Source organism: Prunus persica, chromosome G3 (assembly GCF_000346465.2).
Source record: "Prunus persica cultivar Lovell chromosome G3, Prunus_persica_NCBIv2, whole genome shotgun sequence".
NCBI lineage: Eukaryota > Viridiplantae > Streptophyta > Magnoliopsida > Rosales > Rosaceae > Prunus > Prunus persica.
In genome coordinates, this window is record NC_034011.1 from 1,664,513 (window position 1) to 1,687,385 (window position 22,873).

General features: G+C 36.8%; 3 protein-coding genes across 12 annotated transcripts; 2 read left to right on the forward strand and 1 right to left on the reverse strand.

Annotated features, from left to right (window-relative positions):
- On the forward strand, positions 15-6,046 carry LOC18783771 (putative pentatricopeptide repeat-containing protein At1g16830). 9 transcript variants are annotated; one of them, XM_020558954.1, is made up of 6 exons: positions 15-819; positions 1,009-1,217; positions 1,645-3,751; positions 4,989-5,104; positions 5,221-5,293; positions 5,489-6,046. In XM_020558954.1, exons 2-3 carry the CDS (start codon positions 1,212-1,214, stop codon positions 3,664-3,666), a joined length of 2,028 nt encoding a protein of 675 aa, XP_020414543.1. In that variant the 5' UTR covers positions 15-819; positions 1,009-1,211; the 3' UTR covers positions 3,667-3,751; positions 4,989-5,104; positions 5,221-5,293; positions 5,489-6,046. The 9 variants fall into 9 exon arrangements, with proteins under 9 accessions (XP_020414543.1, XP_020414542.1, XP_020414541.1 ...); XM_020558953.1 differs by having other exon boundaries at positions 5,492-6,046; XM_020558952.1 differs by having other exon boundaries at positions 5,565-6,046.
- Positions 8,353-10,357, forward strand: LOC18783770 (protein FAM32A-like). Of its 2 annotated transcripts, none has more exons than XM_020558959.1 (3): positions 8,353-8,557; positions 9,193-9,349; positions 9,868-10,357. In XM_020558959.1, the coding sequence occupies exons 2-3, from the start codon at positions 9,202-9,204 to the stop codon at positions 10,116-10,118; spliced, it is 399 nt and encodes a 132-aa protein (XP_020414548.1). In that variant the 5' UTR covers positions 8,353-8,557; positions 9,193-9,201; the 3' UTR covers positions 10,119-10,357. The 2 variants fall into 2 exon arrangements, with proteins under 2 accessions (XP_020414548.1, XP_007215136.1); XM_007215074.2 differs by having other exon boundaries at positions 8,357-8,557; positions 9,856-10,357.
- LOC18781851 (V-type proton ATPase catalytic subunit A) lies at positions 11,089-17,256 on the reverse strand. The gene is made up of 20 exons (XM_007214881.2): positions 16,972-17,256; positions 16,212-16,338; positions 16,013-16,068; positions 15,873-15,929; positions 15,566-15,677; positions 15,426-15,463; positions 15,199-15,300; positions 14,753-14,809; positions 14,584-14,655; positions 14,405-14,506; positions 14,259-14,321; positions 14,044-14,176; positions 13,620-13,726; positions 13,092-13,286; positions 12,762-12,848; positions 12,522-12,626; positions 12,252-12,349; positions 12,045-12,123; positions 11,625-11,713; positions 11,089-11,537 (listed from the first exon to the last, which is right to left on the reverse strand). Exons 1-20 carry the CDS (start codon positions 17,047-17,049, stop codon positions 11,423-11,425), a joined length of 1,872 nt encoding a protein of 623 aa, XP_007214943.1. The 5' UTR covers positions 17,050-17,256; the 3' UTR covers positions 11,089-11,422.

Below are 22,873 nucleotides of genomic sequence, written 5' to 3' on the forward strand. Positions count from 1 at the left end.
CCCTAACCACTTGAGCTAACCCCATTGGCATAGGAGGTAAAGAACTCAAAGAAATTCAACACACTCCAATTTAAACGGTATACAAGGCATGCTAACTGAAAACATAGTACTAAGACAACACAATATAGAGTAGTATGAATTCTTCGGTGTGATTGTCACATTGCCAACTTTAGTCTAAGCCGCCTTCTTTCTCATGAACAGCCTCTCGAAGCTAACACTTCCCAAGAACATTAATAATGTACATCATATAACTCTTAGATCAAATTTGCAACCATAAAATAAACATTCAAAAAGGAATATAACATCTAACAAACAGAAACTACGAGTCTATTGTTTACTTATATTATAACACATGTACACCTATGTTAGTATCGTCCTCATCGTCCCTATATCACTTACAAACAAAAAAAAGGATGATTATAGTCCCATCCCATTCTTATATGAAATTACCAAGAAACGTTTTATTTTCTTAAAATTAGAAGACAAAAAAAAAAAAAAAAAATTGCTAAGAGCCGTTGAAGCTAGCCAGAAACCCTAGAGACTAGCCTTGGAGCTGCCATATACCTCATCTACCAGCCCGACCATAGTCCTGCAGAGCCCAAAACTTTTTTTGTAGCTATATATTTTAGCCAACAAGCGCGTAGCCCAGCCCGACGAAACGCCTAGGCGTCCAATCCAAATTCCATATTTTGCCCAGCCGTCTTCAACTCCATTTCTCTAACGTCGCTTCTCTTCCTCCTCATTGTTTCTCTTCAAACCCACCACAACACCCCACCTCACCTCCATTTTTGTTCTTCAATCGGCTCGTCTCCTCCTCAGGTATTTCAAGCTCTTTCTATTCATGCTTTTTCTTGCTTTACTTTCGACGTCACCATAGTAAGGGCTTGGAGTTTTCATCTTCACCATGTTTTTTTTAGTTTGAAGCAATGCCTGGATATCTTAGCTGAAAAATCAAGTCTTTAATTATATGGTGCATGTGATTAGTTTAGCCACTATTGATTGTAGCAGGTGGTGTGTTGGCAGATGTATTTGGAACCTCACTCACCTCACAGTCCCAGTTCAGCAGTTCCCAGCCAATCTTGGAGGCTTGTTTTGCTTATTTGCTCCCAATCCCCAAAGGGCCAACCAAAACCTATTTATTTTTCAGCTAAAGCTTCATTTCATACAAGCTGCAGTAACCCAGATATTCACGGGCTCTCAGTGGTGGGCAGATGAAAGTAAGTGCATTTATTTATTTACTTTTTTCCTATTGAATATTGATCGCTCAAAAGGAAAAGAATTGTGGGGAAAATAGGGCAATTTTAATATCAGGGGAGATTGAGTTACAGAAAGTCTGCTGGGTGGAACAACAAACGATTGCAAAATGAACTGGAAGCATTCAAATTTTATTAGATGTAACATTTGTTGAAACTACCCTACCCTTCTTTTCCTTATCATCGGAGGTATAGTCTGCCTACCAAAGCTTTCCATCTCCTACTCCTATCCTTATTAACAAGGTCGTTTCTATTCGCAGGGACATTCAACATTTTATATAGTCACTCAGTTTTGATTACAATGCTATATATACCTTCTCATTTTCATTCAATTTGTGTATATATGGGACCAAAAAGTAATTTCACCCTCTCCTGTAAATTTCTTATGTAGTGCTTGGTTTGCAGGAAAAATCAAACTTTGATGGAAAAAGTATGGAGATTTAGGTTGTGTTTTCTACACAGAGGGCCAAACCAAATCATCAGAGCACTGCGCATGTTGCCAATCTGCCACTTTTCATCTCCAAAGGTATGCCCAACTAACAAAACCAAGAAAATTTTCCGGGAAAATCTTGACCCAGAAAGAAGTAAATGCACTCTCACTCATCAGAATGTGCATTCCACTTTATTGAACTGCCCTTCGGATTTGATTGCACTGAGATTCTTTTTGTGGTGTGCTCAACAACCTAATTTTTTTCACAATAGGATTGTGTTTGACCACATGGTTGGTGTGATCAAGCGCATGATGGAACGGTACAAAACAGTTAAATCGGTTGTTAGGGAATTAGCGAGTGTAGGGTGTGTTATAAAATCTCAGACATTTTTGCTCTTGCTGAGGATTTATTGGCGTGGCAGAATGTATGAGATGGTCTTTGAGGCAATTGAGCAAATGGGTGCTTATGGTTTTACTCCGAACACGTTTGTGCGTAATGTAATCATTGATGTATCGTTCAAAATTGGGCGTGGTGATTTAGCTATTAAGTCTCTGAAAGAGACCCAAGTGCCAAATTTTGTGACTTTTAATATTATGCTGTGTAATTTATGCAAGTTCAATGATTTGTTCCATATTGGAGATGTATTGAGAATGATGTTGCGGTGGGGGTATCACCCAAAAGTTGAGACATTTGAGATGCTTTTGAACTGTTTTTGCAAAATGGGTAATATAGTGGAGGCGCATCAAGTTTTGGGTCTAATGATTACTTTGGGCGTCTCTATGTCTGTAAATGTTTGGAGTATGTTAATCCATGGGTTTTGTCGATTGCAGAGACTTGATGTTGCTGGTAAATTATTGGACAAGATGGTTGAGACTGGTTCTTCTCCTAATATTGTAACATACACGACTTTAATCAGAGGATTTTTAAAGTCTCACATGGTTCACGATGCATTCAACGTTTTAAGTATTATGGAATCTAAAGGAGATGCCCCTGATCTGGTTCTTTGTAATGTGTTAATAGACTCCCTCACCAAGGTTGGGAGGTACAATGATGCTATTGATGTTTTTGTTGGCATGCGATCACGAAAATTGTCTCCCGATTCGTATACGTTCTGTTCATTGTTATCCGCCATATGTTCTTCCAGGAGGTTCTCTCTGTTCCCCAAGTTGGTTTGCGGACTTGAAATAGAAGCTGACTTATTAGTATGCAACTCACTTCTCAGTTATTTCTGTAAATCGGGGTTTCCAGCTCTGGCTGTGAAGTTTTATAAGGTTATGCTCGATAGAGGTTTTACAGCAGATAAGTATACTTTTGTTGGATTATTAAGTGGACTATGTAAAGCTAGAAGAGTTGACCAAGCAGTTGATGTGTACCATGGGATTGTCATGAATTACCCTGGTCAGGATGCTCATATTCATACTGTTCTTATAGATGGGCTTATAAAGGTTCGTAAATTTGATAGAGCCATTAGCATATTTAAGAAAGTAGTTGCAGAGAGGTATGCACTTGATGTTGTAGCTTATGCAGTTACCATTCGTGGACTTTTCATGGGTGGTAGAACTGAAGAGGCTTGTTCACTTTATCGCCAAATGAAGGAGGTTGGTTTGACTCCTAATGAATATACTTACAATGTAATGGTCTCTGGCTTTGTTAAAGAAAGAGATCTTAATATGGTTAATTTAATGCTACAAGAGATGATTGAAGCGAAAGTACGACTGAGCTACAATACTGTCCTGAGATTATCAAAATTTCTTTGTAGATCATATCATTTGATTTCAGTTATTGACCTATGGATTGAGATGAGAAATTTGGGTTTGATATCTGGTGAGGTAATGCATGAATTATTTCCCGATGAAGTTGTTGAAGGTGTGAAAGGAGATGATGGTCACATTACATTTTCGGATGCTTATTCAGAAACTGATCTACATGTGGAGACATCTGGCTCTGAAGACTTCTGTGATGTGGCTGCTTCGATAGGTTGAGACTTATATGGTTAAGATATGCATCTTGAATGTCTTTTCTTGGAAATTCACGATTTTGAATGCTATTTCGTCTAGCATTCTAAAGGTAATTTTTGTAACTTAAATTTTGTATCCTGTCCAATTGGTTATGTTTAAATTTCTTTTGGCCTTTAGGGTTTATTTTAAATGTAATCATTCAATTTGAATTCGTGAATTTCTTTTGGATTTCCTGGTCGTAGGTAGTATCATAAATTCAACTCAATTACATCAACCTAACTATCACCTTAACTATGCTAGTTGTGGTTACTTCAACCAAGAGCTTTTTTCTCATTCCTAAACTCTTGTGGCTTTCACTTGTTTCTTACAAATGTTACTACATAAAATTTCATAAATGGACATTCTAATTCACACACAAAAGTTTGTGTATCATTAAGTAGTCAATTATTACTTATTAGGTGCACAAATTAGAATTGAACAAACATATTATTCTAACAAAATAAAAGGGGAACTTGTTTTATTAGTAATTAGGGGAAAAGGTACCATACCTTATAATTTTACGTATTTATGACTTTTACAGATGGTACAACTCACTGCTAGTTACCAATTATTGGAGTAAATAAAAAGGGGGTAATTCAAGATGCAGATTATATACTTCCTTCATCTGGATCCTCATGACTGAACATTAGAACGGTTTCTTCATTTTAATGGATCTCATCTAATCATGGCTTTTTCATGCTTCACTTGTTTCAGTTCATGCTTCATCTCACTATGATTCATTGTACTTACTCTGTTAGCTGGCTTTTATATTTGGTGGGGTTGCTTGGTCTGGGTGCCATCCATTTATACTTCTCCCGACATATGCTTCGTCAACCGTCCTATAAATCTCAAAACTAGTTTGCCTAAATGAAATTGTGAATTTAGTAACCATACTTCTGCAAAGTTTCTGAAGGTGTGTTCTAAGTTTGTCAACTAGTGATTTCCCTATTTTGAGGGATGCTTTTTCCTTGGTGAATATTAATATATGTTGGTCATGTTCCTGGTAGTTATTGTGGACAGTGGATGCTCAATGAGCATGGGGAAAAAAGGGTTAACTTACTGTTTAGGTTCTTTGGATAAATATTATGAAATGTTCATGAGACATGTCTTGAACAAAAATAATAATATTAATAATAACTTTGCGATGTCGAAGTCCTAGATTTTAACCAAAATTTGCAAGAGTGCTAGAATTTCAAGGTAAAATCCATGGAAAGGCTGGATGCTTTCTGCAGTGGCTGAAATTTCTCAATTGATTAATCTGCTCTTTTCTTCTCATTTATCCCGTTGTCATTTGTCGCATTTTTCAGCTAGCACTTTATAGTTTGGTGGTGGAGCATCAAGTATACATGATATGGCAGGCAAAGGCAAGAATTTTTTCAAAGCAAATGTCGAATGCTTGATTTGGAGAAAAGCTCCACATGAGGTGTTTGTTTTCCTGAAACTTATAATGTGATTCTCCTTAATTATATGTATTGTATAGTTTGATAAATATACGTTGGCTGAAAAAAAAAGTGATCTCATCTCTCCATATCTTTACAGATAGTCCTCCCTACACTACCACCACGGATATGGGAAAACAACAAAGACAAGCCTTTGTAAAAACCACAGAATGGTGAGTGTTTTAATTTTATCTTGTCAATACTAGATTGTGCAGATGCATATGTATCGGAGTAATTGTCTCACTGCTTTTTGCTAAACATGGGGAGTGAGAGTTGAGCTGTGCTTTGTCCTCTTTGTTGATTTTGTGCAATGAGGCCATGGTAGTTTGCATCTCTAGTGGAGTGTAAATCTAGTCTATATACTTTAGCAGGCTAATAAAATCAAGGGAAGGCTAATAAGTCGTTTCACCAAAAAAAAGAGATAAGTCGTTGCTGACCATGCAGATGCAGATGAGGTTTATGTCAAACAAGTTCCATTCGAAGGGGAAGTAGAAGTGAATCTAGAGTTGAGCATAGAAGGGAAAGTAATCCAAGTTCCACGTTCCAATTAATCTCGATCGGATGATATTGAGAGCCAAGTCTTGGAATCTCTGATGCTGTTCTGGGTGCATGCTGCTGGCATATGTCGTTCTCTTGCCCCTACTAAGCAAGCCTCTTGGACACCATTTTTTGGGTCTGAAAAATCCACCTTTTATTTTGAAAACGAGTTTGTGTACCTTGGAACTCGGAGGCACTTAGGTCCTGTTTGGTTCATGGGAAAGGAGACTTGGGGATGGAAAATAAATTACTTTTCCATGTTTGGTAAGTCCAGGCATGAGAAATTGTTGCCTGGCTCATGGGAAAGTAAGAGTGAAGCCATCCTCCCAACTTGGGTTTTGTTTTCTCTCATCATGGAAAAGTTTAGGAAAATGAACCAACATTAAATACACATTTTTCATGACCATTTTGTCCCTCTTAACAATTTAGAATTACAATATATCATTAAATACATTCTTTTTTTATTTAATTTTATATGGGTATAATTGAAAATTTATACAAACTTTGTTTTCCATTCCTACTTAAAACAAACATGGGAAATGAAATAAAGTGTTATTTTCCGGTTACTTTCCCAGCATTACCAAACGTGGAAAAGGAATCTTCCATTTCCCATCTCTTGGGAAATGATTTTCTTTCAAAGTCGTTCCGTGAACCAAACGAGGCCTTAGTAGTGAGTTCAAACATTCAAACACATATACAACAACTCAATGTACACAACCTTGTGTAACCTGATGACGTGTTTACTTATTTGGAAAGGGGAGGGGGAAGATGATGGGTATTAGAAGTAGTAGTTGATTCAATTCCAATTCCTTCTCCCAATTATTGATGTATCTAACAAACGGCTTCCTCATTTCAAATAAGTAAATACCAAGAACATATAAAAGAGGAAAAAAGGTAAATTATATAAAAGACTTAACAAGTCATTAGATTACTTTTACTGTTATACGAAATTTGGCACTACCACTAATTCGACTATAAAAAATTTTAAAAAAAGGAAATAAAAAAATCTTAGAATTAGGAGATGAGCTATACCAAATTGGAGGTTCGAATTGAAAACCACATGATTAGACTTTGTTGGCATAAACTAGGAGAATTCTATTATACCTAAAAAAGAAAGAAAGTCTAACGAGTGTTACATGATAGCGCAGCCATTAGCATTTTCTTCACTGAAGTAAGTATAAGGATCCATTGCTTGCTCTTGCTGTGATGGCATTGGCATGTTGTTATTCATATCATTATCATTCCAGTTTGCTCTCCCTTCATCCATCCTCATCGCCGGCATCACGTTCATGTATTGCCCTTGGTTTTGGTTATAATAATTGCCATACCCATACCCATGCCCATACCCAATCATCCCTTGTGCTGCTGGACCCACTGGATAGCTACCCATGGGACCCATATAACAACCACCCATTTGCCCCATCTGGCCCATATAACCCACCCGGCCCATAAGGCCCATCTGATCTATCTGACCCACATGGCTCATCTGGCCCATCTGACTCATCTTGGCCGTTTGACCCATATGGCCCATATTGGCCGTCTGATGCATGGCTCCACCATTGCCTCTACCTTGTGTCCATCCAATTTTTTCTTTACCTTTTTTATCAATCTCTCCCATGCTAACCTTGGGTATCTCATCATCATGCAAATGAGGATCATCAACCTCATCATCATCATCATGCAAGCCAAGATCATCATCATCAGCATCAGATTCTTCCTCCTCCTCCTCCTCCTCCTCCTCCTCCTCCTTTTCAGGCAATATGAACGTGACAGCTTTTTTGGGTTTGCCACCACCAGCTTCCATGTTCATGAGGTCTACGCTATGCGCGTTCTCAATCTTTTGAAGCGCCTTAATGAGTAGGTTTGAATCACTAGTAGTAGTATTGTCTGCCACTTCCACCACCAACTTGCCTTGGCCGAAATCAAACTCTCTCAGATGCACGCCATCAAATTTCTTCAACACGCCCATTATTTCTGTCTTCAACGCGCCCGCTTTTTTCTTATCCTTCTTGCATCGATTACATGTACAAGTTAATAATACTCCGAAAGTAAGCTGCCTGCCCATTAATTCTTGTTCGTTGTGTATGAGAGAGAGAGAGAGAGAGATTGGTTGAGTTTGAGTGAATGATTTGGTGAATTGTAACAAATCACACCCCAAACACCTCTTTATATAGTAAACATAACTAATAAACCCCATTTCAAAACGGAAAACATATGTTTCCTTTTCGTCTTTTGGATAAAAAATAATGCTAGTTGAACAAGGAAAAACAACACCCTCAAAAGGAAACATCAAGTCCTCCTAATTCATCAGGGAAGAAACAACTTAAATAGGAAACATCAACTCCTAATTCATATCAGGAGAAGAAACAACTTACATATATGGTAATATCTTACGAACAAATATATATATTCATAAAATCTTAAGAACAACTTAAATTACAAATATATATTTTATATATATTAGCATACCCGACAAAATTCAACTTTTTACCGTCAAGAATTTTACCATCTGCCAGCATGGCTTTTTGTTACTCAATTTACTTTTCATTTAATTTTTAATTTTTGCTATTTTTCTCATCCTTTTTTATTTTATTTTATTTTTTTCGAATTTGTATTTTCATTTATTTTTGCCGTGATTTATAAAGGCCGGTAAACTTAGAAAAATATATAAATAAGGTCAGTAAAAAGGGTAGCAAAATTCCTGGCCAATAAAAGGGACAAAATCAAAAGTTGGGTCCCGGGTTTCAGAAACAAGGTAGAACTCAAAAAATCAGTCTTCCGAGTCGAAACGAATCCAAATCATTCCGTTCGCGGCTTGATTATTGAATCAGAAAACTGGAAAGAATTAATCTTTGGTCAAATTTCTAAGCGACTGAGCACCAGTTTTCCTTTGTTTTGAGGTACGATCCTAGGGTTCGCTGCTTTTTTGCTTTCTCTATATTCATCTGAGAATTTGTGCCCATTTTTCTTAATCTACTATGTTTTCTCTGTTTTTTTCCAGTTGAGGAGATCACGATTTTCTTTTGGGTTATGTTATGTATTTCTTGAATTTGAAGGATTTTATTATTAAGTTGTCAGTTGCCAAGGAAGAAAAAGGTTCATGAATCAATTGATTTCTGTTGTCTTGTTGGATTAGGAGCCATTTGGCCGAAATTGGGATCTCATTATGGAATAACAAATTGGTTTATTTGTTTATTTATTCTTCTGGTTTCATGGGTTCTCAGATAAGGGTAAAATTGATTCTTTCTGCCACCCTAATTACCTGAAAGTAGGGTTTTTTTTAGTTCAATTGAGCTTTATTGTGTAGCATGAGTTGGGTTAATGTGGGTTCAACAACAAATTATTATTACTTGTTGCTTCACCAATTTACCCTCTTTGATTATTGGGGCAGTGCATAGTTGTCCTGTGATTACCTGTGTTTTGAGAGCTCATTCTTTCCACTTATGAATGCTCTCTGCCATGTGCATATACTCTTTTTGTGCATTGTTTTCAATTTTGTGATCTAGACATAAATTTTTGCTTTCTTATCTTATAGACAAGGAAAATGTCATCATATGAGAATGTTGTTGGTGGGAAGCTGAAGCTTAAGGGAAAGGCTCTAGATGTGAAGGCTCCTGGAATGAAGAAGAAAAAGAAACATAAGAAACATCAAGATCAAACATCTCTTGTCACAGAAAATGAGCTCTCAGCTGGTAAGTCATCCTTTTGATATCAAGTTGAAGTCTTCTTTCTTTCTTTTTTCTTTTCTAGGTTTAATAAGCTGCCTTTTTACCCCTTTTTATTGTCATGCAAATTGAGAAAGGTTTGGTCAGATACGTGTGTTAAAACACAAACAGAAATGAAGAGAACTGTTCTCTAACTTCAGATTAATTTTTAGTTTACTATATTTTATCAATTCTGTGTGTGATCAATGGTTCTGGGATCACCAGTACCCTCCAGTACTACTGTAATACTTAATGCCATTACTACTGAAATACTTAATGAACAGTCAATGATGCTAATTTCTTTGATTTGGTCATAGTATCATTATATGCAACGCAGTTTTTCTTACTAAGTAAGAGCCAACCTAGTAACAAAATTCAATACTGTTTTTGAATTGAAATATTATGATGATGTTTATCTGGGTTCCTTTTCATCATCCCATTTTAGTTTCCAAAATTATTCCTTTTGTTTGAATTTAATCATTCAATGGGTGTAGGTGGAAGTACAGAACTATCAACGAACCCTGATGAGGAAGAAATAAATGATGCCAACAAATCAGGTGAGGAGGGGAAGGCTCCTCATTATGATGATCATCTCACACCTGCAGAGAGACGATATATAGAGCAGAGAGAGAGAATTGACACTCATAGGATGGCCAAGACAGCGAATAAATCGCACCGTGACAGAATTCAAGACTTCAACCAGTATCTGGCAAACATGAGTGAGCACTATGACATTCCTAAAGTTGGCCCTGGCTAAATCTGGGAAGTCGTTGAATATGAAAGCCAAAGGATCAACCGTCTCATTTGTCATTTTGAAGCCAGTGCTGTATGTATGGTCTAGTTCATGTGGACATCGAATTTATGATTTGTATTCTATATGGCGGTTTCTGATCAGATCTGTGTAGATTGCTGATGACATTTTATTTGCACCTTGCTTTTGTGGTACCATTAACGTTTTTAGCCCTTATGAAGTTGGCATGTCCTTCTCAGCCTTCATATTCTACGGCCATCTCAATTTCATTGCTTGGCTGAAAGCAGTAACTTGCTTCCTAGTAGTCTCTTCGTGTCTGGAGGATGATTACACGGCCTTAATAATCTCTCTCTTTTGTTTTTGCCAGTTGAATGCGTTTTAATCTTGCTAGCCTGCTCGAGATCTAGCAGGTAGCATGGATATTTCTTGTCTGGTTTAGGTGTACAGATTAAGTGGAATTGACCACTATAAAAGTCGAGGCTCCGTAAGCGTATAGCTCGTGGCCCTTCTAAAAGGTCATGGATTGCGACTTTGTAAGGCAAGCATGCCAGGGGTAAACGTCGGGAATGTGTTGACTAATAGAAGGTACCTTACCAATTTACCGAGCTTTAGGTTTGGAGCTAGAACTACTAATCACTTCTTCCACAGCCCAGCTATACAATGATTCAAACCAAACTAACCACCTGACCCAAATTATTTTCCAAATGGTGCTACTCGGAGAAAAAGGATGGGAAACATAAGCGAATTTTTGGTGAGACCCATAACACCATCATGTGGTTTTTCAACCCGCTCATGATTTAACATGTTTAGGTTGATTATACCATGTGACTATATTTCAGTATTGCACATTAATGTATCAGAAAACAGAAGGGGATTTTTGGATCGTCTTAACAAGGGCATGTTTGTTATTCCTTTTCCTTTTTACTCTCTGTGCGCCTTCATTTCCAGACTAAAATAGACATGCAGAAGAGAGAAATGGGGACCGCCGAAAGAACCAATAAATGATAAATGGAAATCATACACACCTTACCTTATTGTTTAAATACATTAATAAGGAATGGGATCTAGTCTCTTATTGTGGGAACAAAAACCCCAAGGGAACGACAGGAATACAATAATTAAAACTATAACTACACATTCCAACTAGAACAACTGCCACATGATCAAAGCAAAAGTGGTGGCACAACAAAACCTAAAACTGTCGTTCTTCATGCACAACAAAAAGAATCCACGGTAACTCAAACTGCATCACCACGCAATTTATAACGGCCACTCGAATAATCTAAAACTCATAGTTTTGAGCTGTTCAATCATCGGGTTTCATCCTCAAGAGCGCGGAAACCACTTGTCAGGTCCTCGTGTAGCTTCTTAAATTTTCCCACAATTACTTCTTCCCCTTCTGCCGGATCCTCAAATTTTTGTGACCTGCACACCACCATAAAGGGGTTAAAGACTCGCTTCCTATAAATTATTAAAATGTTCCCCCCTGTTCAGCATTATAAGGCTACTTACACAAGGCGGTAAAAGAGATCTCCCAAACGGTGCTTGATTAGGCTGTAACTTATCTTTTGACCATCCATACCAGCTGCTTTCTCTACTGCCTGCATATTGAGAACCACATCATATCAATAAAGGACCCACAACCACTGCTCATTCAATTTACTTTGCTATTTTCAGTTGAACTCAGAAGTTCTCTATGTATGATAAATAAACTACTTAATTTTTATCCATTGCACCCTTCTAGGAGTTAGTTCCGGGTAAAAAAATATGTATAGCAATGATAATATTAATATCCATCATTACCCTTACTATATGAACAGGAAAGAAAAAACTCAATCAACCTAGACGCGATTCTTCAGACATACCAAACATAAGCTAATGCAGAAATAGTAGGTCATAAAAAGAAAGGAAAGAAAAGGATAAACAGTTCACCTGATTGGCCAGATTAAAGTAATGAATGATATTCCGCATCATCCAAACAGACTTGTAGAACGGGCAGAATTTGTCATATCTGTCCAGCCATGCAAATCATGTAAAAGATCAATAAGCTTACCAGGCCCAACCAAAAATAACAAAGAAAAGATGATATGGATAATTAGAACAGGTAAAGTTCAACAGGACTACAGAGCTGGAACTCACGGAGTAAATGCATTCTGTGCGAGATAATCCTCCCTCAAAAGCTTTGCAGTTTCTAAGGTGATCTTATCTCCTTCAGCCAAAGCATCCTTTCCTACAAGCTGCAGTAACCAAGATATCAATTTAGGGCAACCTAAAACATCACCCCACTCTTTAATGTTTACAGTAATTTGTAGTTGAGTGTTAGAGAAGTAACATGCAAATATATAGGATGGTTTCTGTCCTTAGGATTGAAGAACCCCCTAATTCATAGTACAAGCAAAAAAGACTTACTTGGACAATTTCATTCAGATCATCTTCTCGTTGCAAAACCTCACGTGCCTTTGTCCTGATGTTGATAAAATCAGGATCAAATTGATCATAGAAAGACTCCAATGCCTACAAACAACACACACAGAAACAAGTCAAACAATCAACAAAATGGAATGAACGATCAAATATGGTTTCAATCAGTGACACCAAAAAAGGGGCCGCCTTTCATAAATGATAAGGGATAACAGTTAATGAACATACTGTTGAGTACTTAGAGTAGGAAATAAGCCAGTTCACAGAAGGAAAATGCTTCCTCTGGGCAAGTTTTTTGTCCAGACCCCAGAAAACCTGCAAAAAGGGCAAAAAATCATTAATGAGAGTAAAAGATTAAGGTAAGATAATCAAGGTCGTCTTTTCCCAGGAGAAATAGACCCCTACAGCTGGAACGAATCAAATGTCTTATTCTTGCTGCTCTCAAGCTCATAAATCTGGTGCATTCATGACTTAACAAGGCAGAAACTTGCAAGGCATCAACAAGAAGCCTCCTATTAGCTATAATTTCATGCATAAAAATGGCATTGCAAATTATACCTGTACAATGCTAAGGGTTGCAGATGTCACTGGATCTGAGAAATCTCCTCCTGGGGGAGAAACAGCACCAACAATGGTCACACTACCAGTACGCTCTGGTCCACCAAGACATTTCACTTTACCCGCACGTTCATAAAATGATGCTAAACGAGCTGCCAAATAAGCAGGATATCCACTATCTGCTGGCATTTCTGCCTGTAAAAGCAAGACAAATGCCATTAAAGGATGAAAATAATATTTCATTTATAGAAGGAAAATATGAAAGCTTCCTAAGGGGTGTGTGAACGAAAATAAGCCATATGACATAATTTTTGTGTCTGCTTGTGGGTGTGTGTGTGTGTGTGTGTGTCTGCTTGTGTGTGTGTGTGTGTGTGTCTGCTTGTGGGTGTGTGTGTGTGTGTGTGTGTGTGTGTGTGTGTGTGTGTGTGTGTGTGTGTGTGTGAGAGAGAGAGAGAGAGAGAGAGAGAGTATAAATCAATTAAATAGCATATTTCTGAATAAACCAAAAAAAAAAAGGATGAGAATTACCAGCCGCCCAGAAATCTCACGCAATGCTTCAGCCCATCGAGAAGTTGAATCTGCCATCATGCTGACATTGTAGCCCATATCTCTGAAGTATTCAGCAATAGTGATTCCTGAAAATTTCAAGGACACAAGTTGAAGAATATGAAACCAATTCCTAAAATAATAATTAGACTCAAACTCACCAGAAGACCAGTAACTTCAGCAAATCTAAGTAATTTTTCACAGAAAAAAATCTATAGAAAAGTTCAATTCCTATCTGGGCCACAGTCAATCTCTATGCTTTTTGCTGGCCTATGTAATGGACCACTGAAGGTGATGAAGTAGAATGAAATCAAGCACTTTTATAAGAATAAAATATCATCCTCTCACACTCTAAAGTTCTTTATTAGATTAGTGAAAGCTTAGTGAGACAGCAATTAAGGTTTACCAGTATAGATTGAAGCTTCACGAGCAGCCACAGGCATGTTAGAAGTGTTGGCCACAAGTGTTGTGCGCTTCATCACAGATTCTTCACGGCCATCAGGCAAAGTCATGGTCAATTGAGGAAAATCCATAAGCACCTGCAACATTGATTACTTTGACTTGATCAAATCCAAGACAGTCGAAATAGGTAAATAATTATCTGATTTTAGAAAAACATACCTCGGCCATTTCATTTCCACGTTCTCCACAACCAACATAAACTACAGTGTCTGAGTTAGAGTACTGCACACAAGCAAAACATCTACTGTGAAGTCCAGTGTATAAATAACAATAGGAAATCTCTCATAATTAATCAATATGTGTACCTTTGAAAGAGCTTGACTAATAACCGTTTTTCCACAACCAAAAGCCCCAGGAATGGCACACGTCCCACCAAGAACAGAGGGGAAAAGGGCATCAAGAACACGCTGATATAAAACAAAGTTGTCAGGAACCACTAATCCGAAAACATAACAAGAGTCGATAGAAGAAACATTTAATGTACCTGTCCAGTGAGTAGAGGGGTATCAGCAGCAACCTTTGATGCAACAGGCCTTGGTGTACGTACAGGCCAAGTCTGCAAATATGCATACCAAATAAAATATAGTTTACAATGATGAACCATAGTGTATGAACAATCTCAAGGCACAACCCACAGAGCAAACTATACAAACCTGAAGCATAGTAAATTTCTTTTTGACACCTTGAAACTCGAGCTCTAACACAGTATCCTGCAAATGCATATAGGAGTCGTCAATGCATTGGTGAAAAAGCTGCCGAACATGTATCTCATGGGTTTAAAAAGGATACATTATGTCCAAGAGGAGTACGCATCATGGACAAATTTCAAATTATAATTCTCCTTGTATACAATTTCATGGAAATATGAGTTCCAATGTCTTCTAGCTGTCAGACCATGATTTCAAAAATCCACCAGGTACATATATAAAGTTATTATATACTCTCTCTCTAATCTAGTCAAAGACATGCTGTATACAGAACCCTGTATAATTTGAATACATGCAAATGTATAAACATACTCCAAACATACTACAATGTCAATCGACAATGATGGTCACAGAATGGGAGACCAAAATAGTAATTCAAAAGTCAGTCAAACCTTCAATGAATATTGACCAGGTGGTGCGACGTAAGTAATTTTGCCCATTGCATCGGGAGGAAGCGCAACATGGTGCTCCATCAGACTATTTTCAAAGACAGTCTGCAATGCCAAAAATGCCATCCTAGATTTAGATTCAACTCGAAAGAAAATGATCATACTCAAGTAGTACAATATCCTTCATAAAGTCCTTCACAAATCCAACAGTTCAATGCTACAAAACTTACAGCATACAAGTCTCCACCAGTGAGAGTATCACCTTCACCTGCCATCAGTGGTGGAAATGAATTTCAAAATCAAACTCACCATATTAACAATGAAATTCAGAATCACCGCTAAACAGATACACAAATTTGAATTAGGTTACCTATTTTTTTGGGCTGAAACTCCCAAAGTATATCTTTGTCAAGAGCTGGAACAGATACACCACGTGGGATATAGACATCACCAGATATCTTTGCAATAGTTTTCAAAGGCCTCTGCCATGATAAAAAAAGATAATAAAATAAGAAGCAGGTAAGCATAAAAAATTGCACCAATTAATAAAGTATTCTCAAAATTCTCAAGGTTCGCTATTTGGCTAAAGAGAATGCAAAGTAATAAATAGAATAAATTAGTCTGCAAAACCAAAAAAAAAAAAAAAAAAAAAGCTTCAAAGTAATGTTCAAACAAACCTGGATTCCGTCAAAAATATTTCCCAATATTCCAGGTCCCAACTCCACTGATAAAGGCTGAAACATCAAAATAACAATTATTAGCTGATTCAGCTAAAGCAACATAAAACAAAGAGGGTCAAATAAGATGACAGACTCACCTTCCGAGTACGTAGAACAGGATCGTTCACCATCAACCCAGCTGTTTCCTCATAAACTGAAATGGTCATGGAAAATAACTTACGGTTATACCAAGCCAATAAATATTAGCAAATGATTTCTTCTATTGAAATGAGGGAAGCCAAACACGAACAGATATGAATGCAAACAAGAAAGCATGAACATGAAGAAACAAGTAACCTTGGATTGTGGCAGAATCTCCTTCTAACCGAATAATTTCACCAATCAAATTATCATGTCCAACACGAACCAGCTCGTACATAGCAGCTCCAGCCATGCCATCTGCGACGACGACTGGTCCTGAGACCTGTCAATTATATTTGCTAAATCCAATTAGCCAGAAGCAATTCACGCAAAAACAAACTTCTCAACTCTCAGCTACAACAATAATAATAAAACAATAATTATGGCAGTAAACAAATAAACATAACAAAGATACATAATTAACCAGGTCATAGACACATGATAACATTATAACTCATGATCAACAAACCCAAAAAGGAGAAGATCGATATGACTCGTGATTAAAGCAGCAGAAAAGTACTCAACTTTTGCTGCTCCAACACACAAATAGCAGTAAATGAATCAGGTGAAGTCTTTTCATAGCATTTCATATTAGATTTCAGTATCTTTCTACTCCGATTAATCAATCACCCAATTTTTTGATAACTGCAAATCGTATCTGCTAAACTCATCAAGCAATCAAACATACTGATCACAACGAACATACAAATGCCGCTACTTGGATCAATTAAACACAACTAAGCCATTTACCATAAAATCGCAAAAATTACAAAATACAGAGCAACAGAGCACTGATCCAACCACTTAAAAAATCAATTAGAACACAAACAAAACAGATCGAATTGAATATCGAATTCAAGGAAACTGACGAAGATGAATCGGATCCGTTCGAATCGAGTAGGGAAGCGGAACGAACCTTGCGGACGTAGCCATACTCGCTCTCCTTCTCGGAGTCCTCAAATGTGGTCAATCGGGAACCGTACACCGCCGGCATTTTGGGCACGGATCGGACCGAAACTTCGAGATCTGAGGTACAAAGCTCGACCAAAACCCTTTAGGGTTCCAACCCAATTACGGAGAAGATTGATAGGGAGAGAGAGAAATTTACAGACCGAAGAACAGAAAGAGAGATAAAGAGAGAGAAGCTGTTCTAGAGGACCCCGGACTGTAGTTATGGGATGGTATAATCGTTATCAGAGGGAGAATAGAGGGCCTGATCTGCTGCGGCCGACTATATTATCTATAACTACACGAGGTCCGGTTGCGACCTGCCACGTAACTGGGGTCCCGCAGTTTGCGGATTTAACTGCTGACGTGGTGAGATCTAGTTGGTGATACGTATTAAAATGTGAGGAACCAGAAGCCAACGGAATTTTGCCACGTGCCTGATGTAGGATGTTTCCTGGAAAGTGGTTTTTTTTTTTTTTTTTTTTTTTGGTTTTTTGGATCTGTTCTGTCACTGGACTCTATATATATTTTCCTGACCAGTCATCAACATCCAAGTCACAAGTGTGTTCAACAATCTCTCTCCTCTACCCTTTTCAACATATAGCTGAGTCACAAGGGTTCTTTTGTAATCTACATATTTAAATATCTGGATATTTTAAATGTGGATAAAAACAAATAAGGCTGTCAGGTTGTGCCACATGCTGGGTGTGGTGTCTTGTTTGTCCTCATCATCTTTATTGTCATTTATTTTTCTATTACATATATAGAGCTAAAAAGTCAATAAAATAAAGTCTTTTTTCAGAGTGAGAGAGGATAATATATTAATATTGTTACTTGGTCCATTGGTTGGAAAAATTACACATATGGGTGACTCTCATATTTAATGTATTTCCAATGTATTCATTTTTTTTCATAACATGTAATTAAATTCCAGCCTCTTGTCGCATGTCACACATATTGGTGACCATCACATTTTATGTATTTCCAATGTATTCTGTTTTTTTTAACATGTAATTGAATTATAGTCTCTCAGCACATGTTCACGCGTGTGCCTTACCCTTTTTTTTTTTTTGGGGTATCTTTTAATTAGTTAATTATAGGCCCCAACTGAGGTGTTTTTATCCGGGGTTGCATGTTTCTAAATGGCAATTACTCGAAGATTTGAGATTCTTTGAATGTCGTAAAGTGGAGATTTTTGCTTCCGAATATTCAAGATTCCAAGAAAGACTTGATTCGGGCATTGTTTGTATACCAACAACCTTTCTTATTAGTGGACGAGTTACATAATTCTCTTGCAATATGTATTCATGTAGCTAAATTCCTCTTCTTATATTTTCTTAGCAATTTTTATTATTATTATTATTAAGTATTAGAGATTTTTCTTTTATTAAAATGATTTGTTGCCTACACCTTATCAAAACATTTAAAGCATATCTATCCAATAAAAACAATAGTCGCATGTCGAGAAATGTGGAATATTGGAGGAAATTGTTGCCATTGACAAGGAATGAGTAGAAACGACATCTGAATTTGTGTTCTCTAAAGTAACACTTGCGAAATTTGAATATCTGCCCCAATTGAGGAGTTTCTATCCGGGGTTGCATGTTTCCAAGTGGCCATTACTCAGAGAGTTAAGATTTTTTGAATGCGCTAAAGTGAAGATTTTTGCTTCCGAATATTCAAGATTCCAAGAAAGACTTGATTCGGACATTGTCTGTACACTAATCAAACAACATTTCTAGTTAGTTAACGATATACATAATTCTCTTGCAATATTTGCTCATGTAGCTAAATTCCTCTTCTTATATTCAGGAACACTTTGATCACTTGCCATTAGATCTCATCCAATTATAAATAATTATTCAAGCCCTAAATAATTTAAAAAACAATTCCCAAAATTTCAATTATACCAATAACAAAAAAACAACTTTATCCGCAATATCCTTTTGGAACCTAACCACTTTAGGGGTAGGAGGTTATGAGGGACTGAAATACTTGACAACTTATTTGGTGGCTAAATGCTTACATCAACTCAAAAGGTCAGAAGTTGGGGACTGTAAAAACTTGATAGACATAGTGGCAAGCAACGGAGATGACGAAGATTCAGGAAATTATTACGAGATTGCTTTCAATTCCTTGCAGCATTTGAAATTTTCTGATATACCAATTCTGCAAGGCTTTTGCTTATCAGAAATTTGCACTATCAGGGTCCCATCATTAAACTCCTTAATCGTCGAGAAATGCCTAATCGAGTTGAAGATTTCCCCTGAGAAGTCACTAATCCAAAGTAGTTCAAAACCAAAAAGACAACAAATAACAGAGCAAGTGGATGAAAAAGAAGAAGAAGATGATGGTTGTAATATGTATGCTATGGGTTTGGGTTTGTTCAAAAATGGATAATAGCATTTTTATTTAAAGTTCATACTAAATTCATCTTAATCATTGATCGCATCGACTTTTACATTAAATCTAAGTATGTATCTGTTCACCCGTTTTATGTTTGTTCCTGTTATGGTAGGGTAAAGTTCCTCATTGCCTTGAGAATCATTGACTGATCAACAAGTCAACTTTCTTTAGTGTGCGACCGTGCCACTGTTAGCAATGAAAATCTTAATAGACTTTTTCAAAATAGATAACTCACACGTCAAGTTACTGACTTTTAAGCAAGCGATTGTGAATTTGGGTAAGGAATATCTCCCAAGTAAGTTCTTTTCTTGCCTCAGACTAGTGAGGACTTCACAATTTTTCACAGTATAAAATTGGTAGTTATGGCCAGAATAAATGATGAGAAAATGAACTGATTTTAGGCAGAACTGCCTTTTACAAAACTCAAAAGGAAAAAACCAACTCTAAAAAGACAAAAAGAATGTTGGACTTCTATTTCTGCCAGGGTAGAAGCTTTTGATTCGGACTGGACTGGGTATGCCTGTGCTAGATTGGACTGTCAACAACTTCAACTGCCAAGCTTCAGCTGTAAATCAATACCAACGTTCGAGTTTGGCAGACCTTTAATCTATTTCAAGCCCTGGAAGGCTTTTTGAACAGGCAAAATCGCGGTCTCTTCAGTCTGAAGGGGGCAGAAGAGGCTGGACTTTAAGGATTACTGAGCTGGAACTGCACTGTGGTATCTGTTCTGCTTGATCAGGGCTCTCCATAAATTTGTTGAGGTTTTCATATTTGTGAAACCCGAACTCTGCTTGGTTTGGCTTTTGCTAAACCAAATTTGTAACGAGAGATATCTCGTTTTGAATGACTTATTTCTCTAAGTCTGAAACTTGGAAGTTTTGATTTGTAGCTGGCTTATTTCTTGTGGCTCAATGAGCTTTTGGTTGCTTCAGTTTGTTTGAAGGTTCTTTGAAATCAAGTGATCATTTTGAGTTTTTGTCTTTGATTGATTTTTTGGTTGTTTGATTATTTTATTTTTTTGTTGACCTCCTCTCATATTTATAGGAAATGCTGGAGTTGGTATTTTAATCTTTTAAAATGGGCGGCAGATTTTCTAAAAAACAAGATCTTTATTTTTTAGAAAAGGGAAGTTATCTTTATAAAAAATAGACTTATCAATAGTCAGTCTTAAGTCAATCACTTCCCTGCTTTTCTTTAAAAGACAACCTAATCTCTCTGCTCTTGTGAGATTGCAATCTGCCGTGATGGTTAGTTTGATTTTCCAGATGAACAACTCCCTACATCCTACTTATCTCTTTAGAAAATATAGCCTGCTTATCTCTTGGAAATAGCACTTGCTCTGGAGCAAAAATTTTCTGAATATAGAAAAGGGATTTTGATTTTCTTTTGCCTGGAAAAGCTGGAGACTTTTGCCTATTTTAAGACCTGCCTTCATTAACTCCTTAGCAACCCAGTTGAAATTGCTGACTTTTCAAAGTTAGGAAGTCACGTGGGTTTGCCTCTGCTTTGGGTTTTTCTCTTTTTCATTTGATCATGTCAGGCCCATATTGAGTTTTGGAACTTGTGGGCTGATTTCTTTTTTTGTTTTCCGAAGCCCAAGTTTATTTTTGAGGTCCTGGGCTGGGCTGGGCTGGGCGCACAGGTTTTTAGCCCAATCATAAGGAGAGTGCTGGTGGTTGTCCAAAATTGATATGGGCTTTTTGATATTTGGACTGGGTGTGCCAAATTAGGCCCAAACAGTATCTAGTTTAAGTTATAATAAGGATTAACCTATTCATGGAGCATTGTTTCATGACCACACTACATAAATCCATCATCCCTTATGGAATGGAACATCCATATTTGAGACAATTTGATAGTTTTTGGCTTTTGAGAAGAATAATTTCTTCATGTTTTTTTAACTCTTTCCTCTTTGGCGGATTCCTAAAAGTTACAAGTTATCTATCATTGAGTGTTCCCTTGTGTTTTCTCTCTTAATCTACATTTGGATTCCTTAGAGTGATGTGTCATCTTAATCATTCATCGCTTTGAGTTTTAAATTAACTTTGACTAGGTATCTGAAAAGCAATTATTTATGTAATAATGGGAGTTGAACGTCAAGTGGGTTATTTATCTAATTCATTACAAAAGCAATCTTGAAAATTTAAAGAGCCCATTGAAGAATGTAGAAGCTACAAAAGACACTATTAAGCGTATTGTTGATGAAGTTGAAAGAAAAAGTAAAAAAGTTCATGCTGACATCTAGAACTGGCACATCGAAGCTGATGAGTTCATTCAAGAGGCACAAACAAGTTTGGAAGATCAATGTCATGAAAAGACAAAGTGTTTCTATGGATTATGCCCTAATATGGTTTCTTATCATCAACGTCGTAGGAAATCAGTAAAGTTGGCGAAAAAGATCCAACTCCATGAACAAGTAGAGTTTCCCACTATTTCAATGGGATACGTAAAAAGCGGTTAGATTCTGAAGGGATATTAAGGATGAACATAGAATATTATTCATTAATCTATCACAAGAGTACACATATAGAGTTTCCAAGTTTGGAAAAACTGGGCGATGAACAAATTCGGAGTTGTCATTCCCTAGAAGCCTCGAGTCCTCCATTGACTTAATTGTCACTTTTCTTGTCAAGCTTTTTTTACTTAATTGCTACAGTGCCCCAAACCTTACTACCCTTTTGTCCACTTAGAGCATTTCTAACAACCTCTTCAACAACTTTGGAATGCTAAAGGTGATCCATATCATCAAAACCCTCTCCAACAACCTTGTCAAACTTAATCATCAAAGGTGCAACCTCTTTCTCTTGCTTCAGGACTAGTAAGTTGACATTGGCTCTTCAAAACCTTTAATTTTACTTTGGAAAAATAAAACCTACTTTGCAAATGTTTTTTCTTTTCAAACAATAAATATATAAATATTTTTTACATGTTTTTATTCTTTGACATAACATTACATTAATTGAATTGAAAAGACTATTAGGGCACAAAATATTAAAGTAGCAAACAAAGCTTTTCACATTGCCACTTAGGTCAACAAACTTCAATTTGAAGAGTTTGGTTTGCTACTACTATTGGAGATACTCTTATACTCCCTTGTGTTTTTTTAGTACCTTTTACTATAACATAGAATTTTCAACGAGGGTAAATGAACAAAAGAGGACAAATGGAGTGTAAATAGACGTAAGAGGAGTAGGAAAATCAACTCCCTAAAATAATTTTTTTTTTATTAATAATGTAGTATAAAGTTAGAGAGGATAATATTGTTAATTGCCGCAGACAAAATAATAATATCGTTTTTTGAGAGAAAAAAAAAATTGTTAATTGGTCCATTGTTTTAAAAAATTACACATATGGGTGACTATCACAATTAATGTAGTATTCTTTCTTTTTCTTTTCCTTTTTTTTTCCTTTTTGGCTAACATGTAACTGAATTCTAACAATTTTGTTTTACAGTAAAAGATATA